A 21,783-nucleotide genomic window follows, 5' to 3' on the forward strand; every position below is an offset into this window, starting at 1 on the left:
TCCAGTTATCTCAAAAGGGATTAAAATGTTATGAAAATAAATTCTTCATTTAAAAATTTAATAGCACACAGAAAAGCTGGAGGTAATAAAGATTAAAAAAAAAGACAACAACTTAACCTGAAAGGTCTCAAACTGACAGCTGGTCAGTCAAACATGACCTCACACTTGTTTGTCTAGCTCAGGATTTTATTTTTATTTTTATTTTTGGAATTTGAATGTCTAGACAGGGCATTTACTCTTCAGTTTGTCATAGGCCCCATCATCCCTATTGCCATAGACCAGACCCAATTCACAAATCCTTGTTGCCTTCTTGGCCATTTGGCATTTGAATCTGGGTTCTCAGATCTCCTAGGAAGGCAAAGTGAACAGATTACCCTGTACCTTATTATTTGCAATCACCTTTTCAGATTTAGAAAAACTTTATAGTTAACACAAAGCCATAGGAAGATAACAAATAAAAAGCCCTAGTAAAAAATTATATTCCTACTATTATCCACCAACTAGGAAAAAAGTGAACGAAAAATGTAAATTACTTTTGAATACTTTAGCCTACCAAAGTTGAATCAAGAACAAATAGATCATTTGAACAGACTGATCACTAAAAGTGAAATAGAATCTATAATTTAAAAACTCCCTACAAACAAAAGTCTAGGACCAGATGGCTTCACAGGCAAATTACATCAAACACACAAATAACTTATACCAATCCTTCTCAAACTCTTCCGAAAAACTGAAGAGGAGGAAACAGTCCCAAAGACATTCTATGAAACCACCATCACCCTGATACCAAAACCAGTCAAAGACACCACCAAAAAAGAAAATTACAGGCCAATACCTTTGGTGAATATAGATGTGAAAATTCTCAACAAAATGTTAGCAAACCAAATCCAACAAGACATAAAAAAGATCATACACCATGACCAAATGGGATTCATCCCAAATTCACAAGGATGGTTCAACATTATGCAAATCAATCAATGTAATACATCACATTAACGAAAGAAAAAGACAAAAACCACATGATCCTCTCAACAGGTGTGGAAAAAGCATTTGACAAAATTCAACATCCATTCATGATAAAAACTCTTACCAAAGTATAGAGGGAACATATCTCAATATAATAAAAGCTATTTATAACAAACCCACAGCCAATATAATACACAATGGTGAAAAGCTGAAAGCCTTCTTGCTAAAATCTGGAACAAGAAAGGATGCCCACTCTCACCTCTTCTATTCACACAGTATTGGAAGCCACAGCAATCAGAAAAGAAAAAAAATGAAAGGTATCCAAATTTGAAGGGAAAAGGTAAAACTGTCATTATATACAGATGATATGATACTATATATAGAAAACCCTGAAGATCCCACACAAAAAAACTACTAGAACTGATAAACAAATTCAGCAAGGCAGCAGGATACAAGATTAACATACAGAAATTGGTTGCATTGTTGGTGTAAACCAACAATGAAATATCAGAAAGGGAATGTAAAAAAAACAATACCTTTTAAAATTGCACCCCCCAAAATAAAATACTTAGGAATAAACCTGACCAAGGAGGTGAAAGACTTATATGCTGAGAACTGTAAAACATTAATAAAGGAAATTGAAGACAACTCAAAAAAATGGAAAGGTATCCCATGCTCTTGGATTGGAAGAATTAATATTGTAAAAATGGACATACTGTCCAAAGCAATCTACAGATTTTATGCGATCCCTATCAAATTACCCATGACATTTTTCACAGAACTAGAACAAATAATCCTAAAACTCATATGGAACCATAAGTGACCCAGGATCACCAAAGCAATCATGAAGAAAAAGAACAAAGCAGGAGGCATAACCCTCCTGGACTTCAGACAATACTACAAAGCTACAGTAATCAAAACAGCATGGTATTGGCACAAAAACAGACATACAGACCAATGGAACAGAATAGAGAACCCAGAATTAAACCCATACACCTACAGTCAATTAATCTTCGACAAAGTAGGCAAAAATATACAATGGAGAAAAGACAGTCTTTTCAGCAAGTGCTGTTGGGAAAGTTGGAGAGCCACATGTAAATCAATGAAGTTAGAACACACCTTCTCACCATACATGAAAATACTCAAAATTGTTTAAAGACCTAAATATAAGACATGACACCATAAAACTCCTAGAAGAGAACATAGGCAAAACATTCTGTGACATAAATCATACCAATGTTTTCTTAGGTCAGTCTCCCAAGGCAATAGAAATAAAAACAAAAATAAACAAATGGGACCTAATCAAACTTACAAGCTTTTGCACATCAAAGGAAACCATAAGCAAAATGAAAAGACAATCTACAGAATGGGAGAAAATATCTGCAAATGATGTGACTGACAAGGGCTTAATATCCAAAATAGACAAATAGCACACACAACTCAACAACAAAAAAACAAACAACCCTACCCAAAAATGGGCAGAAGACCTGAATAGACATTTCTCCAAAGAAGACATACAGATGGCCCACAGGCACATGAAAAGGTGCTCAACATCGCTAATTATTAGAGAAATGCAAAACAAAACTACAATGAGGTACCACCTCATACCAGTCAGAATGCTCATCATTAAAAAGTCTACAAATAACAAATGCTGGAGAGGATGTGGACCAAAGGGAACATTCTTACACTGTTGGTGGGAATGTAAGTTGGTGCAGCCACTGTGGAAAACATTATGGAGGTTCCTCAGAAAACTAAAAATAGAATTACCATATGATCCAGTGATCCCACTCCTGGGCATATATCCAGACAAAAGTATAATTCAAAAAGATACATGCACCCAATGTTCATAGCAGCATTATTCACAATAGCCAAGACATGGAAACAACCTAAATGTCCATTGACAGATGAATGGATAAAGATGTGCAACATATATACAATGGAATACTGCTCAGCCATAAAAAAGAATGAAATAATGCCATTTGCAGCAACATGGATGCAATTAGAGATTATCATACGAAGTGAAGTAAGTCAGAAAGACAAATACCATACGATATCACTTATTTGCGGAATCTAAAATATGACACAAATGAACCTATCTATGAAACAGAAACAGAATCACAGACATAGAGAACAGACTGGTGGTTGCCAACAGGGAGGCGGATGGAGGAGAAATGGAATGGGAGGTTGGGGTCAGCAGACGTAAGCTTTTATATATAGAATGGATAAACAACATGGTCCTACTGTATAGCACAGAGAACTATATTCAATATCCTATGAAAAACCATAATGGAAAAGAATATAAAAGAATATTAAAAAAAATACACATACACACAATCACGTTGCTGTATAGCAGTAAGTAACACAAATACACAGAATAAAGGAGACCAAAAGTAGGTACTCAACTAAAAAAGGCCCTTGTCCAGATGAAAGATAAATTGCTCATAAATGGCTTTTTTGTCCTCTGATATGTTCTTGCCATCAATATCCCTCCTATCCTTTAGGGCCAGCCTAAGTCTCAACTCCAGCGCAACTTTGTAACCAAGTTCCCTGTGAAAGCAAGAGCTCACCTTCTTCAAAGAGCACTTATTGTCTTAATCAGATAACCACTCTTTACCAAAGACAGGTTGGCAAATTTCAGTAAATTTCAGTACCAGTATTTGGCACCCAAATTCAGTACGTAATTTAAATTACTATGATGTAGTACATTGGTTATTTATAATGTAAAGTACCATTCAACAATTGGTATTTATGTAGCTGGACTATCTCTTCAATTATATTACGAACATCCTATTAGTTAACATAATCTCTTCTTTGTATTTTAGTATTGCAGGTACCTGAGACAGTGCTAGACATTGCAGTGTACACATTATTGGTTACCTGTTTTTTCTGCAGATTTAGTTCCTTGATATTGAATCAATTTAGCTTGAGTTTCCGGAATCCAAGGAATGCAGATTGTCTTGGGGATATCAAAATGTTCTGGAAGGCTCAGCTCTGTTTTGTATAAAATGGACTTTGGCTTCTTCAACTTTGAGATATTAAAGAGCATACAAATCTGCAAATAAATAGAAACTAAAATTGGAATGTAATCCTCTTACCCGTTGCCTCCAAAATAAACAAACAAAAAAGACAGCATTATGTACTTAGACTCCATATTTTGGTGAAAAAAATCCCTCAAGGGATTGAATTTGTTCATTTCTTTAGACATACTATTGTTTACTTGGTAGAGGACAACACTAACATGTTTCATAGACTCAAAAGAGTCATCCTTTATTCAGAGATGCTCAATGTCACCTGCTCTAATCCTTTCAGTGATGAGGAATTCATTGTCTCAGGAAGAAGTCATTCCACTAGTGAACAGTACTGAGAAAGCACTTCCCTCTGTGAGTTGAACCTGGTGTTCCTTAACATCTTCCCATCAGCTCTAGTTCTTATCAGCAGTACAGTTAGTCCCCTCTCTTTTGCTAATGACAATTTTGGGGAAAAAAATATGCATCTATAAAACTAGGTCCTATCCCTCCACAAACCTCCAAACATCCCTTTCAAATAGGTCTGATATTTTTAGTCCATTCAATCTTTACTTATATGATGTGGTTTACAACTTACCCTCATGCATATGCTTCTCTAGACACAATCTAGTTCAACACTGTCATTCCTAAAATGGGACCCTGAAGATAAACCCAGCTCCCTAAGTATGAACTAAGCAATGCAGAGCATAGAAGTAGGCAATCGTTTAGTTTTATCTGGACCTTCTACTGCTAAACACGTAGTAGAGCCTAAGGGTTAGACCAAGTCTTCTTGAAGCCAGACTGCCTGAATTTATACCCCAATTTTAAACAAGCCTGGCCAGGTTATTAACCAAAGCCACAAAGTCTTCATTTGGGAAACACGGGCAATAATAGTACACATTGCCTATCCCTGGTATATTTAAAGTATAAACAAATGCCAGGTCCTTGGAGCATATTTTAAGAATTCAATAAATGTTGGCTGTCATTATCATCACCATTGTTGTCCTTGTCATCAACATGATTGTAACCATGATATCATTACTCAGCAAAAATAAGTTTTAGTTCCTTTGGCAATTATCCCATTCACTAGTTCATTATCTATAAAATCCACAAGTTTTTTTTTTTCCTCACAAAGCCACATTTTCCACCTACTTTATTTTGGCAATTAAAATCATGTAAATGCAGAAAGGTAAATTAATTCATTTACCACTGTTTTGGCTTGGTTTATTTTTCTAGTTATCATGAAAAAATTATCTATTCATATAAGCAACTAGTTCTTTATCCCAAAGTGGATCATCTGCCTTCTATATCTGCAAGTCATTCAAAATAATATGTACGGGGCTTCCCTGGCGGCGCAGTGGTTAAAAATCCGCCTGCCAATGCAGGGGACACGGGTTCGAGCCCTGGTCGGGGAAGATCCCACATGCTGCGGAGCAACTAAGCCCGTGGGCTACAACTACTGAGCCTGCGCTCTAGAGCCCACGAGCTACAAGTACTGAAGCCCGCGCGCCTAGAGCCTGTGCTCCGCAACAAGGGAAGCCATCGCAATGAGAAGCCCACGCAGTGCAACGAAGACCCAAGGCAGTCAAAAATAAATAAATAAATAAATTTATTAAAAAAAATATATATATGTACGGATACACACTCTCTTCTTGATCAAACTCTAGTCAGGCTCCTCCAAGCCATCTTCTCAACCAGGCCTCAACTTTAGCCTATAAAAAATGCAGATTCTCAGCACAAATGATTTTGTCCACCCCTTTCCCTCACACACACACACACACTAAGAGACTTGAACAAGCACTAACAACGTTTCTAACAGCTCAAGGCCATATCCCTAGGACTACTCCAGTCCCCCTTAAGGTCCCTATCTGGGAAAGTTCAATGCTGCAAGGATAATTTACTGTTTGTTCCAGTCAAAATCTGGTGATAGGCAGATAGGCTCCTGAACCCCTCCTAGAGCAGTTACTTTAGAAAGCTTGCAATTATAACTCCCTTCTCTCTCCTTTTGAGATGTAAATCTACCACCCACAACTGTCTTCTTCTCAAGGACCTCAGAGCCCTCCCTTTGAAATGCAAAAATTCAAGGAGATAATGCTCCCAGCCAGGTAGGTACTTAGTTCTAACTTGCATCACTACCTCCCTCCTGTCACAAAGATTCCAGAAGTTTGTTTCTCTTTATAAGCATCAATTAACAAGTCCAGATTGCTGTGACCAACTCCCTCCTGCTTCTTGTAAACTTCACTTCGCTGACACTTCTCAGGCCCCAGCTTATTCTCTCTCCTGAGTTCAGCTCATACTGGATCCTCCTCCCTGATGCAACAGTTACTGAATAAAGTCTATGCTTGTTTTAACTAGTGTCTGGCTTTGTTTATCTTTGACAGTATCGACAGGTACTTATTTCACGATTTGAAGTGCACTTAAATTATACAAATACAAAAACCTTTTCTCTACTCTACTGAATCCTCACCAAGGGTATCTTTTAGATTTCCTTTTTAAAAATGTCAAATTTCAAAATTTCAATGAGTTTCCTCACCATTTATCCCAGAGTACAAAGCATGGCTTTTAAAACATAAAATTGAGGAAGTTAATAGAAAACATAAGGAAACTCCCTTGCAAGCTCTGAATCTTCCTACTACCAATGAGTGTATCACTAGAGTTAGTTTATTAATGGCCAGGAGAATATGAATTCAATACATGAGCGCTAAGTGTAAAGTGCCAGATATTCATGCTCCTGACAAAAGATCCTGTCTCTCAGAGTATATAAAGTAGATACATCATAATGCTATTACCTTACAAATATTTCAACAATTCAAATTGCACATGGCTGTATAATAAAAAAATTAGACATGTCACTTTTCTTTGGTGGAAAAGTAATTACATTTATTCAATTAGATTTTGCTCTAAACAGATTTATTTCAAGGATAATTTTAGATTTTATTTGTTATATGGTTATTTTATGCTATAACAGAGAATTCTAGACTTTCATTTATTCCATTATACAATTTCATGGCAGTAAACTAGGAAATGAACATATGATCTGGAGGCTATGCAGGGCAAGGAAAAGAGTAATGGACTCTGGGAGGTAAAAACCTAGGCCCATTTTTAATCTGTCACAAATCAGTGGTGTCACCTTGGGCTACTATCTTACTATTTTGGGGTCTTGGTTAATAGGTCTGTAAAAGTAAGAGGTTGTACTATGTGTCTCTGAGTGTTCAGCATTATTTATTTTCCAGCTTTAAAATACAATAATGTCTCTACCCTGATCTAGGCTGTAATCTCTGCCCTGTCAGTGAGGGCAACTTAGGTCTTTTTATGCCTCAGTCATTCCACTTGTTTTGTATTACAAGTGTAATCCTATCTTCTCTCCACTTCTCCATGGGGTCATGGAAATAATTTGAAAAGTGTACATAAAAGTATTTGGGGAAAAAAAGGTGTCAAATACTATACAAGGGGAGAGAACTTTTAAAATCAATTCTGTTTACTGTTCTGCTGTATTAGCATTATTATATTTCAACAGTGCAGTGATAATTGCACTTGAAAAGAAAACTCTATGACTACATGTATATCAACAGAATAAGATGTGCCTATACGTTCTGATTTGGTGTAGCTGATTTTCTTAGACTGGCATATTCAACACTTCTGTAGTTATTTTTTGCATTTAGAGAGTTTTTGCCGAAATAAAAAAAAATTCATGATATTTGTAGACTTCAAAGAAAACTGTAATCTTCAAGTGAAAAAAACTTCTCATTTTAAATTTACAGACTGCTTAAAACATTTAAATTTTAAAGAAGTCAAGATTTAATCATAAATAATAATAATTATTACTATTTCCACCAACAATTTTGGAGAAGTGGAGACATACATATACCCATCCTGCAAAGGTGGGAGGGAAATAAGGATAAGTAAACAGAAAGATGACTTTGTGAAAAATCAGGCTATGAGGCAACCTGGACTGACATCAGCCTATACAACGAAGACTACAGGTTTAAAGTACCATTTGTTTGTCAGGTACATGTTCAATCCAATTAAACAATGACAGCACTTCTCATGCACAAGACACTGAGGGATAGACAAAAAAACACATGACAAAAGTTTTTAGATTTCTAGGAATTCACAATCTGATGGGGAAAATAGGTAAATAAAAAAAAATCATATACAAAACATAATTTGATAAATGCAATAAGAAACAAAACGTGTGCTGGGTTCCAGGGAGAAAGTTAAAGAAGAGAGAGAAAGATAGAAACTATATACATGCATAAATAATAGAAAAGGGATCCACAGACAAAATCCATCTCCCTCAAGCATTTTTTCATTTACATAAAATTTTCGACAAGAGGTACGAATGAAGACAATTTAAAAGAAAAGAGAGAGAGAAAGAGAGAGAGAGCACTAAATAGGCATGAATTTTGAAAAAAGCCACCTATTGAACATTTTTATTGTAATAGTGCACTGAAAGTTGAACACAAACCTTCCCAAATGCACTGCTCTATAGCAGAAGTAAGCATTTTGGTATGAGCTGAAGAGAGAGCCATTGGCTTCTTAGATGCACAGTGTGTACAGGTCAGTCTGGAGGATATCAGAGCCTTGGGCCTTGATATTTTTGACCTTATCAGAACTTAAAAATCCAGGTCATCTATAAAATAACAGCACAAATTGTTAGAAATTGGTGCTTAGACTATATTCATTCTAGCATTCTGACAAATAAAAAAATAAATCACCCCTACAATGCCAAGGGTTTTGTTGTAACCTATGTAAATCAAGACTAACATTAAACGAGCAGGATTCTAAAAATTACTATTTATTCCTTCAGTGAACAAAGATTTAGTGACTACCTTTGGTACAGTGCACACTTTTCTAGGCACTGGTGATATGAGAGTTAACTAAACAAATATCTTCTCACAAATTCCCTTGCTGGAGATAAAGAGTAAACACATAAATATACTACTCTCAGATGGTAAATGCTATCGACAAAGAAAACTGAAAGAAGTTTAGGGTTTGGAAAGTGGCTGCCGGAAGTAAGGGATTCTTTTAAAAATGCAAGCTGGTAAAGCAGAAGCTTAGCGGTAGCATTCCAGCAGACCTGAAGTAATTGAGGGACGCAGCCTCTCACGCCCAGAGAAAAGCAACAAAGGACAGACGTGCACAGGCCGCAGGGAGCAGGCCTTCTTCGGGCGCTGGAAGAACAGCAAGAAGGCCTGTACACAGGGAGGGACAGGAGTGAATGGGCTCCAGTGGAGATGCTGAGGTCAGGAAAGGGGATGGGCCTGAACAGGAGGGTCATGAAGACCACCGTAAAGATGTTGGTTTTCATTCTGATGCAAGCTAGAAAAGCCAGGGGAGCAAAGGAGCAAAGTGTGCAGGTTTCCATTTTAGAAGAATCGCTTTCGTTGCTCTGTGGTGACTCGACTTACCTTATTTCAATTATAAAATAGAGTTCAAGCTGTAATACAGTAGAGTCTACAGTAACAGTAACAACAACAACAATGCCATACATCTAGAGAGCACTAATTATATACTAGGTACTATGCTAAGCATTTTATATAATTATCTCACTTAGTTTTCATTAATGACCATTATCTCCTTATTACAAATGTAAAAATCAAGGCTGGAGGAGTTTTAAGTTACCAGCTCACAGTCACACAGCTGGACAGTGTTAGAGTCTGGATTCTCAGCCTGGTAATCTGACCCCAGAAATGATCCTCTCTGGATGAACAACAGAATATCCTGGACAACTTGTAGAATATGTCCCCACTCACCCCCTTCCAGAGACTGATACTGAATTGTTCTGGTGGGGCCTGAGCACTGGGATCAGTTCTCCAAGGCATCTCAAGTAGAGGCAGAATTGAGAACTACTGTGAAATATCAACCATACTGTAATGCCTAAAATTACCTAGCAGAACAATTTGTTTCAGATTTATTATTTAATGAGGTAAAAAAGAAAAAAGCTACTGAGCTGTCCTTCTGAGGAAAAGCAGCTTTCATCATTTTTATATGTAAAAACATTGTTATGATCTCTGTACATTTTTAAAGAGAGACTAATTTCAGCACATCCTCTGTCCTCCATTCCCACCTCGATCTTGGTCAGCCCCAGGAGGGTGATGGCCAAGCGGATGCTACTGCTCTCCAGAGTGCCCGTGATCAACCTTCTCTCATACTCTATCTTCGACATCTGCTGCTGTGCTGCAAAAGCCAAGGCCTTCTCCTTGGCTTCATTAGTCAGTGGCAATTTAAGGTCCACATCCAGGATTTGACGGAGCTTACATTTCAAATACAGAACTGGATCTTCCTTATTAAGCACTAGGGGAAGCAAAAACATTCATGATTGCAATGATCAGTTACACCCTTAACGTTGTTATCCAGGATGGACTTGGGAGGTCTGAAATATAACACTGCAGTTATGGCCTTTATTAACCAGAGTAGAAAGAAACAGGCAACACATCTCTAGTAGTCCTAATTCAGTAATTTAAGAGTAAGTCTTCAGGAATGAAAGATATTTTTCTCTACAAAGAGTTCTAGTCAAGTGGTTCTTTCGTAGAAACATCATCAACTTGCTAAAAAATTCAGTGGCCATTGTGCTCCTATCAGTGGTTAGAAGGTAGGAGGAACAGAAAGAAACGTAAAGAAAGACACCTCTCAAGGACGGGCAAGAACTGCCATTTTCTTTCAGTAATAACCTTACACTTTAAACTAGGACACTGGGTAGAAGTACAGGTTATATTATAGTATATAGAATTTGACATTGTAGTTATTTCCAAGTTACTTGGAAAATGGAAAATTTTGCTGAGTAAATATTTTGAATGCCAAATTATAATATTTACCTGAAGACTAAAAGAAATAAAGATTTAAAAAAGAATCACCATCGACATTTTCTTAATTGTTAAAATGGTACTCTATTCCATGTATGCTGACATAATAAAGTTAAAAGGGAGCCTTCAGAAATGTAATCATATATTGGAAAAATGCGCTGTGAGGGTGCTTAGGTGACTACATGAGGAATGGTACCATCCTTCAACATTAGAAATGAAATAAAATGCACAGATACTCTACCTTCTTCTGGAGAACTGCTATGGTCAAGCGGAGTTGAAGAATCCATTGGAAAGAATCTGGAAGGCAAGGGGATCATACCTCTTCCTTCCAAAGCATATATTAATTCTCCAATCTAAAACACAACCACACAATAATATTAAATTTTAAAAGTTCAGAAAAAGATTAGGATAAATCTTTCAACTATGAGAAAAATCTTTGTACTATAAAAACATGTATTGTGCATTACTAAGCAACATAGGCCCTAAATGGGTGGAGAAAGGTAAGGATGAAATACAGCCCTACCATAGTATGAGGGAAACTTTGCACGCAACTAGAACAGAGATGGATTGAGAAGGTCTCAGGGCGGCACTGACAGCAGTTGATCGTTATAGGTACAAATATCCTTGGAAGACTGTTAGCTTAAAACAAATGAATTCAAGCAAATGAGAAAAATGTTTCCTTCATTTTGTGATTTATTGTTGGAAGGGAGTGACATCATTTTTGCAGGGTGTCTGAGTCCCTAAGAGTCTATATTTTAAAGTGGGGGGTTTCAAAATGTGCATGTGAGGGTCTGAAGATCTTTTAGAATAAGTGATTAGGCAAGAAGTACAAAAGACTAAACAGCATGAAAATAAAAGTGGGAACAATGCAAGGGCAACAACATGATATAGGGAAAGACCAACAGAGGTGGACAAGCCTGGTTTTAATTCTGGCGCTGGCACTTACTACCTACTAATAAGCCTCAGGCAAGTTTACTGAATCTCTGAGTTCCAGTTTCTTCCTCTATAAAATGGGATGAACAACACTTTTATGTTAGGAACCCAGAGAGTAAATGAAAAATGAGAGGGAGAAAGTCTCAAAAGACACATCATACAATCACAATGGATAAATATCATCTAGATCTTGATTCTTCAGTGCAGCAGACTATGCTATCCCAAAACATGACTGTAGGAGTTCAGGATGTGCCACAACAAAATATGCTGCTTTGGTATATTGATTCTTTTGAGCTGTAGGCACCTGAAAAACAGGGAGAGCTTTCTATGAACTTCCCTTATCTGCCTAAGACAGATACTCCAAAAGGAACTCGATTGTTGTAAATCCCCTCCCTGAGAGTTTCATCAACTAGGGAGTATTGACGCTTGTCACACGAAGAGACTAGAAGTTGACACCACAACCAAGCGTTGTCACAAACTATCATATCTTTCATCTACTCTTCTAAGGGCCTATTCATTTTTCCTAAAAATCATTTACTCTCCTCTAAGTGGCTGACATCCCTCCCTCCCCTTTCCTTATTAAGATGGTATTTAAGCCTGAATTCTAAGCCACATCAAGGAATTAACTCCTTTTTCCTTGGGTATCTCCCATGTATATATGAGGTATACATGTTAATACACTTCTGTTTTTCTCTTGTTAATCTGTCTTTTATTACAGGGGTCTTAGTCAAGAAGAACTCAGAGGAGTAGAGGGAAGATTATTTTTCCTCCCCTGTATTTCAAACAAAGAAACTTAAAATGAAATGATAAAAACAAACAAACATAAAAACAATAATGAGACAATCAGGGAAATACGAAGAATGCCTTGATTTTTGATGCTATTTAAAAAAATACGATATTTTTAGTAGTAATGGTATCATGGTTATGTCAAAAAAATAAAACAAAACAAAAAACAAACCCAGAGTCTTTTTGTTGTAGAGACACTTCCTGAATTATTTGTGGACAAAATGATGTGATGACTGAGATTTGCTTCATGAAACTTGCTTGGCAATGCACTGTTGAAACTGAGCAAAGGATACAGGGGGTGATATACTACAGTTTTATTTCTACAATTCTGTGTATTTTATATGTTCCATAATACAGTCTTTTCTTTGTTTCTTTTTCTTTTTTCAAATTGAGGTATATTTGCTTTACAATATTAATATAAGTTTCAGGTGTACAACACAGTGATTCACAATTTTTAAAGGTTATACTCCATTTATAATTATTATAAAATATTGGCTCTAGTCCTTGTGTAGTACAATATATCCTTGTAGTTTATTTATTTTATACATAGTAGTTTGTGCCTCTTAATTGCCTACCCCTATATTGCCCCTTCCCCTTCTCTCTTCCCACTGGTAACCACTAGTTTGCTCTTTGTATCTGTAAGTCTGTTTCTTTTTGTTATATTCATTCATTTGTTGTATTTTTTAGATTCCACATACAAGTGATATCATACAGTATTTATCTTTCTCTGTCTGAAAGCCTTTTTTTTAATGCTGATATTTTAAGAAGTAGAATGATAGTAAAGATGTGGTGAGGACTACAGGAGGTCATGCAACAACTGTTGCCATTTCACTTGTTATCTAAGATATTACAATTTTTTGGTATATTTTTATCATGTGATTAGTTTACTTTTATATCATTTACATATACGTTGCTTGTTCAAACACAACTTTAGAATAATCTCTAACCCTTTGCCTGGCACGTACCAGGCACTTAAGAGATCCATTTAAATGGAGTGAGAGCAGGCTTCCCAAATTTCACGTGCATGTCAATCACCTGAGGGTTTAAAATAAAAATTAAGTTAAGAAAAAAACAAAAAAAAGATCTAGGGTGGAGCCAAGACTTGAGAGGATGAGTGAAAACATGGACTGACAAATTTAGGTTTAAGCCACACAATGGATAATCTTGTACCAGAATGGGCTTGTGACAGGCATGCAACTAACTACCAGGCAAGCAAAAGGAAACCTAACTTCGAAGCTGGGATTGTAACTAGTTTGAACTGTTGCACAGTCTTAAAATAATCTCAACTGTATGTTTGAGAGACTATTCCAAAGATATCTTTGAACAAGCAATACACACATAAATGATATAAAAGTAAACTGATCACATAATAAAAATATACCAAAATGTTATAAATATCTTTGATAACAAGTGAAGTAAAAATCTGGAAACAATATAAGAATGAACAATTTCTGATTGTGAGGACAATTTATTTACAGCTTCATTATCCCTCCCCAAATGAGATTTGTTTATAATAAAATTGATTTTGTCTTCTACTTTCACGATAATGTTCAATATAATTTTATTAATTACAATCCACAATTATCTTTAGTTCCTGCTGAAAAATGGAATATGGAAAACTTTGAATGTTTTAAATTGCTTAGCATTTAAATCTGTGCACTCCTAGTAATAAATAGTATGTTATATATAATTTTCATGGAGTAATTTTTACTAAACAGCCATGTACTTTTCAAACATAAATGCAAGCTAGCAATCTGAAATGTGTTTACTGTGTATGTGTGTGTTTTACTACATACAACTGAATGATCGATACTAACGTTATAAAATTTTCAGATCCCGCAAGCTGCACAGTGCGGCCAAAAAAATTTTTTCTCAATGATAATTGGAGTGCAAATGTATCAGTTCACCAGAGACTGGAGAAAACAATATGTTAATATTTTACTTTTAATTTTTTTCTCATGTTTATTTTTATCTAAAAATCAGTTGTTTTACCCAAAGTGTAGTTGACAGAAGACATTTTCACATGTTGAGGTATGGGGAAATCATTCTGGCTTATATATGATTTGGCTCAAACTTTATGCTAACTAGAATAGCCTGTCTTATGGCCTGTGAAACACGAATTTTACATCTGCCTTAACCACTAAAGAAAAGAATAAAAATCATTGGAGTAATTGTGGTTCAGGCATTCAAAATGGATGCGGGTGGCTATTGCAGATGTAGTTTCAGACACATTCCTGCATCACTGAGAAACTGACCTTTCTGAACTGTTTCAAACTTAAGGACACCGCTAGCCATTCTCAAAACAATACCTGCTAGCAGCTGCCAGATGCAACCTTATGATCTCAAGGTCTCCTCTTGTAACTGTGAAAACACTTCAGAGTCCAAACCAATCCTTGCTTAACAAGATCCTTACTTCTTGCCAGCTCCAATCCTAATTCTTGACAATCAACTTATGTAACTTTTTGATTTTTGCCTATATTAGCCTCCCACATTTTGTAGTATGGGAGAACACAATTCAAGTGCCTCTTGAATCTGTGTCCCAGGCCACAGTCCACAGTTTAGCTCAAATAAAACTCTTTTCCTTTCCTATTATAGATTGTTAATTGATGATTTGTGTTGACATAGTCTTCGTAAGAAATTAGACTTGGTGAGTATAGAATTATAATAATTGCTTTTTTTTTTTTTTTTTTTTTTTTTTGCGGTACACGGGCCTAACACTGTTGTGGCCTCTCCCGTTGCAGAGCACAGGCTCTGGACGCGCAGGCTCAGAGGCCACGGCTCAGTGGCCCAGTCATTCCACACCGTGGGGATCTTCCTGGACAGGGGCACGAACCCACGTCCCCTGCATTGGCAGGCAGATTCTCAACCACTGCGCCACCAGGGAAGCCCATAATTGCATTTTTTTAAATGTGTACCTGAATGAAACCAGATCTATATAGCTTGTCTACTCCATAAAACTGAATACCAATTCACAGGATTTAATACAAAAGGAGTAAACTGTTATTTTCCAGAATATTTTTCTAAAATGTAAATTATAAACAGCTTCCTAGCCATTGATTAACCACTTGAAATGTCAGTTACTAAGACTCTGTTCAATTCAGCTCTACATCTTAAACAGACAATATGTTATCATTTCTCAAAACAGTATGTCTAACTTGTTCACTTTCAAAGTTCTTTTTTATTAAAAAGAAACAATTTAATTGAATATAATGCCTGTTCCAGCAAATTATTTAGGGAAGTCATTTGTAGTATCACTTAATTATTTCCCTCCACTTTTCTTGAAAGAAAATCAGACCAGGAAAGAATACAAATGCAATAAAGAACTCTTTTAAAGTGGAGATGCACTTTTCATTTCAAGTCTAGAGGCAGAGACAAGGATACTGACAGTATGCGTCAGTACCTATTATCTGATGCATAATAGGTACTTGTCAATGTGAGCTATTCTAAGAGTCACCTATTAAATTTCCTTTCTGCTCTTAATTTCATATTTTACAGTCGGCAGGTTTACTTGAATTTATATTTTCCAGAAAGATGCCAATGCCCATTGTCAACTGTAAGAAAGCCTCACAAAAGATATTTTGTTCTTCCTGTGTATCTAGTTAAATGCAGTCCTCAAACAATAAAGTTCATGCAACTTTAACACCCCACTTACACCAATGGACAGATCATCCAAAATGAAAATAAATAAGGAAACACAAGCTTTAAGTGATACATTAACCAAGACGGACTTAATTGATATTTATAGGACATTCCATCCAAAAACAACAGAATACACATTTTTCTCTAGTGCTCATGGAACATTCTCCAGGATAGATCATATCTTGGGTCACAAATCAAGCCTTGGTAAATTTAAAAAATCGAAATTGTATCAAGTATCTTTTCCGACCACAATGCTATGAGACTAGATATCAATTACAGGAAAAGATCTGTAAAAAATACAAACACAGGGAGGCTAAACAATACACAACTTAATAACAAAGTGATCACTGAAGAAATCAAAGAGGAAATTAAAAAGTACCTAGAAACAAATGACAATGGAGACACAATGACCCAAAATCTATGGGATGCAGCAAAAGCAGTTCTAAGAGGGAAGTTTATAGCAATACAATCCTACCTTAAGAAACAGGAAACATCTCGAATAAACAACCTAACCTTGCACCTAAAGCAATTAGAGAAAGAAGAACAAAAAAACCCCAAAGCCAGCAGAAGGAAAGAAATCATAAAGATCAGATCAGAAATAAATGGAAAAGAAATGAAGGAAACGATAGCAAAGATCAATAAAACTAAAAGTTGGTTCCTTGAGAAGATAAACAAAATTGATAAACCATTAGCCAGACTCATCAGCAGAAAAAGAGAGTAGACTCAAATCAATAGAATTAGAAATGAAAAAGGAGAAGTAACAACCGACACTGCGGAAATACAAGAGACCATGAGAGATTGCTACAAGCAACTCTATGCCAATAAGATGGACAACCTGGAAGAAATGGACAAATTCTTAGAAATGCACAACCTGCCAAGACTTAATCAGGAAGAAATAGAAAATATGAACAGACCAATCACAAGCACTGAAATTGAAACTGTGATTAAAAATCTTTCAACAAACCAAAGCCCAGGATCAGATGGCTTCACAGGTGAATTGTATCAAACATTTAGAGAAGAGCTAACAGCTATCCTTCTCAAACTCTTCCAAAATATAGCGGAGGGAGGAACACTCCCAAACTCATTCTACGAGGCCACCATCACCCTGATACCAAAACCAGACAAGGATGTCACAAAGAAAGAAAACTACAGGCCAATATCACTGACGAACATAGATGCAAAAATCCTCAACAAAATACTAGCAAACAGAATCCAACAGCACATTAAACGGATCATACACCATGATCAAGTGGGGTTTATTCCAGGCATGCAAGGATTCTTCAATATATGCAAATCAGGGCTTAACTGGTAGCGCAGTGGTTGAGAGTCCGCCTGTTGATGCAGGGGACATGGGGTCGTGCCCCGGTCCGGGAAGATCCCACATGCCGCGGAGCGGTTGGGCCCGTGAGCCATGGCCGCTGAGCCTGCACATCCGGAGCCTGCGCTCTGCAACAGGAGAGGCCACAACAGTGAGAGGCCCCGCATACCGCAAAAAAAAAAAAAAAAACGCAAATCAATAAACGTGATACACCGTATTAACAAACTGAAGGAGAAAAACCATATGATCATCTCAACAGATGCAGAGAAAGCTTTCGACAAAATTCAACACCCATTTATGATAAAAACCCTGCAGAAAGTAGGCATAGAGGGAACTTTCCTCAACATAATAAAGGCCATATATGACAAACCCACAACCAACATCGTCCTCAATGGTGAAAAACTGAAAGCATTTCTCCACTAAGATCAGGAACAAGACAAGGTTGCCCACTCTCACCACTCTTATTCAACACAGTTTTGGAAGTTTTAGCCACAGCAATCAGAGAAGAATAGGAAATAAAAGGACTCCAAATCGGAAAAGAAGAAGTAAAGCTGTCCCTGTTGGCAGATGACATGATACTATACATAGAGAATCCTAAAGATGCTACCAGAAAACTGCTACAGCTAATCAATGAATTTGGTAAAGTGAAAGGATACAAAATTAATGCACAGAAATCTCTGGCATTCCTATACACTAATGATGAAAAATCTGAAAGTGAAATCAAGAAAACACTCCCATTTACCATTGCAACAAAAAGAATAAAATATCTAGGAATAAACCTACCTAAGGACACAAAAGACCTGTATGCAGAAAATTATAAAACACTGATGAAAGAAATTTAAGATGATACAAATAGATGGAGAGATATACCATGTTCTTGGATTGGAAGAATCAACATTGTGAAAATGACTCTACTATCCAAAGCAATCTACAGATTCAATGCAATTGCTAGCAAACTACCACTGGCATTTTTAACAGAACTAGAACAAAAAATTTCCCAATTTGTATGGAAACACAAAAGACCCCAAATAGCCAAAGCAATCTTGAGAACGAAAAATGGAGCTGGAGGAATCAGGCTCCCTGACTTCAGACTATACTACAAGGCTACAGTAATCAAGACAGTATGGTACTGGCACAAAAACAGAAAGATAGATCAATGGAACAGGATAGAAAGCCCAGAGATAAACCCACGCACATATGGTCACCTTATCTTTGATAAAGGAGGCAGCAATGTACAGTGGAGAAAGGACAGCCTCTTCAATAAGCGGTGCTGGGAAAACTGGACAGGTACATGTGAAAGTATGAGATTAGATCACTCCCTAACACCAAACACAAAAATAAGCTCAAAATGGATTAAAGACCTAAATGTAAGGCCAGAAACTATCAAACTCTTAGAGGAAAACATAGGCAGGACCCTCTATGACATAAATCACAGCCGGATCCTTTTTGACCCACCTCCTAGAGAAATGGAAATAAAAACAAAAATAAACAAATGGGATCTAATGAAACTTCAAGGCTTTTGCACAGCAAAGGAAACCATAAATAAGACCAAAAGACAACCCTCAGAATGGGAGAAAATATTTGCAAATGAAGCAACTGACAAAGGATTAATCTCCAAAATTAATAAGCACCTCATGCAGCTTAATACCAAAAGGCAAACGACCCACTCCAAAAATGGGCAGAAGACCTAAACAGACATTTCTCCAAAGAAGATATACAGACGGCCAACAAACACATGAAAGAATGCTCAACATCACTAATCATTAGAGAAATGCAAATCAAAACTACAATGAGATATCATCTCACACCAGTCAGAATGGCCATCGTCAAAAAATCTAGAAACAATAAATGCTGGAGAGGGTGTGGAGAAAAGGGAACACTCTTGCACCGTTGGTGATACAGCCACCGTGGAGAACAGTATGGAGGTTCCTTAAAAATCTACAAATAGAACTACCATATGACCCAGCAATCCCACTACTGGGCATATACCCTGAGAAAACCATAATTCAAAAAGAGTCATGTACCAAAATGTTCATTGCAGCTCTATTTGCAGTAGCCAGGAGATGGAAACAACCTAAGTGTTCATCATTGGATGAATGGATAAAGAAGATGTGGCACATATATACAATGGAATATTACTCAGCCATAAAAAGAAATGAAATTGAGCTATTTGTAATGAGGTGGATAGCCCTAGAGTCTGTCATACAGAGTGAAGTAAGTCAGAAAGAGAGAGACAAATACCGTATGCTAACACATATGTATGGAATTTAAGAAAAAAAATGTCATGAAGAACCTAGGGGTAAGACGGGAATAAAGACACAGACCTACTAGAGAATGGACTTGAGGATATGGGGAGGGGGAAGGGTAAGCTGTGACAAAGCGAGAGAGAGGCATGGACATATATACACTACCAAACGTAAGGTAGATAGCTAGTGGGAAGCAGCCTCATAGCACAGGGAGATCAGCTTGGTGCTTTGTGATCGCCTGGAGGGGTGGGATAGGGAGGTTGGGAGGGAGGGAGTTGCAAGAGGGAAGAGATATGGGAACATATGTATATATATAACTGATTCATTTTGTTGTAAAGCAGAAACTAACACACCATTGTAAAGCAATTATACTCCAATAAAGATGTTAAAAAAAATACTACTTTTCATAGAATGATGGAGGTTGAAGATTCAGTGAGGGTGAGAAGAAGGCATATGAAAAGATTTATATGCCTGCACTAAAAATTTCAACTTTTTAAACATAGTTTTAACACAGTGTTAATTGCATGCCCGAGAGATTATTCCACAGACATTTTGAGGAGGCAACATATATTTAAATGGCATAAAATATGAACTGATTGATAAAAACACATGGTATATTGTAGGAAAACATCTCTCAAATAAACAGGAAGCTGGGCCTAGACTCTAGAAGCTACTGTGGCAATAAGATTAACAATCTCTCTTTACCTTTATCACCATATTTTTCAGAAGTTTCTATTCAAATTTTTTGCCACCAATTTGCTCTGCAAGTATTGATAAATGAAAATTTGCTTTCCCTTCAAGCGTGAACATCACTGAAACTGCCATTAAGATTGATCTTTATAACAATATTCTTCACAGTTCTCTCTTGTCCCCTTCTTTCCCCCAAATCCGACATCATCACCTCTTCTTCCCCCATTGCTTCTCACATCCTTTTCTCTATTTGACTGCTGGTAAGTGAAAAGCAGAGGGCAGTAGAAAATGGAGGTGTGTGGAATAGTGTAATAGACTGCAGGAGTCTCCTAGCCAGTCTCTCGGTCTCCAGTTTCTGTCTCCAACTCTTAATTTACTCTCTGTTTTGGCTCCAGAGATGCTTTCTAAAACAAAACGAAATCAGATCACACCTATGCTCAAAACCTTCTATTGGGTTCCCGCTTTCAATAATAATAATAATATTAATAAATTAAGTTATTCAACTTAAAATTCACTGCCCTCCTCATTATCAGTCTGACTTACCCATCCAATCCATTTTCTGTCATTTCCAACATTCCATGCTCAGAACTGGCAATTCAAGTATTCATGAAATTTCACGCTTAGTTCTTTTACCTAATGTTCTTAGAATCTTCTCCTGAGCACACTTCTCTCCCCAAACTCTGTTTATTGGCAAATTTCTACTCACCCTTCTTAACCAAACACCTCAATTAATCAATTATCCCTGCCTCTGCTATGCATTCTTCCCTCTATTCTAGAAATAGTCACAATCTATATTATAGAAATGAGTGGACATGTTCCAGGACACCATGCACACAAGAAAAGAGTATATCTTGCAAGGGGCATCTTGTTGAGGGCAAGGTCGTCCCAGCATAAGGTTGCATCCATTGAAGGAAGGAATGCATTTTTCTAATTCTTATGAATGTGCCATATGTTCAGCAAGCATTTTTTGTAAACCTGGAGGGAGCATCTACTTCAAATTAACACAAAGTTTCTGTGTGAGCTGGGCCAGCCTTGTGCAAGTTTGTTTTCTCCACTGGAATGTAAGTCCCTTGAGTTGTGTTCTTGCCTTTTCTGTGTGTTCACTCTCTCCATACCTAGAAAATTGGCTTTATACAGTTGGTGAATTAAACTGTGTTGGGCAGAGTGAACTGAATGATAAAACGAAATTACTAAGAAAATAGCTTGAGGGTGTCATATTTTAACTTACAATAAGGGTGTCAAATTTTAACTTACAATAAGCCATACTCCATATTCTACAGTTTCCTTCAAGAAGGAGAGGGTTCCAAACCTGCAACTATCAGATAAATAAGTTCGAGAGATCTAATGCATAGCACAGTAATTATAGTCAAAATTAGTATTTTATAAACTTCAAA

At 36.7% G+C, this 21,783-nt stretch overlaps 1 protein-coding gene across 1 annotated transcript in view; it reads right to left on the reverse strand.

Annotated features, from left to right (window-relative positions):
- Nucleotides 1-21,783, reverse strand: part of CFAP47 (cilia and flagella associated protein 47) — a 471,409-nt gene that overhangs the window by 178,362 nt on the left and 271,264 nt on the right. Inside the window, 3 exon segments of the mRNA XM_070044670.1 lie at nucleotides 3,844-4,018; nucleotides 10,042-10,268; nucleotides 11,019-11,130. Coding sequence (XP_069900771.1) covers nucleotides 3,844-4,018; nucleotides 10,042-10,268; nucleotides 11,019-11,130 — 514 coding nt within the window.

This window comes from Globicephala melas, chromosome X, assembly GCF_963455315.2.
Source record: "Globicephala melas chromosome X, mGloMel1.2, whole genome shotgun sequence".
Taxonomy (NCBI): domain Eukaryota; kingdom Metazoa; phylum Chordata; class Mammalia; order Artiodactyla; family Delphinidae; genus Globicephala; species Globicephala melas.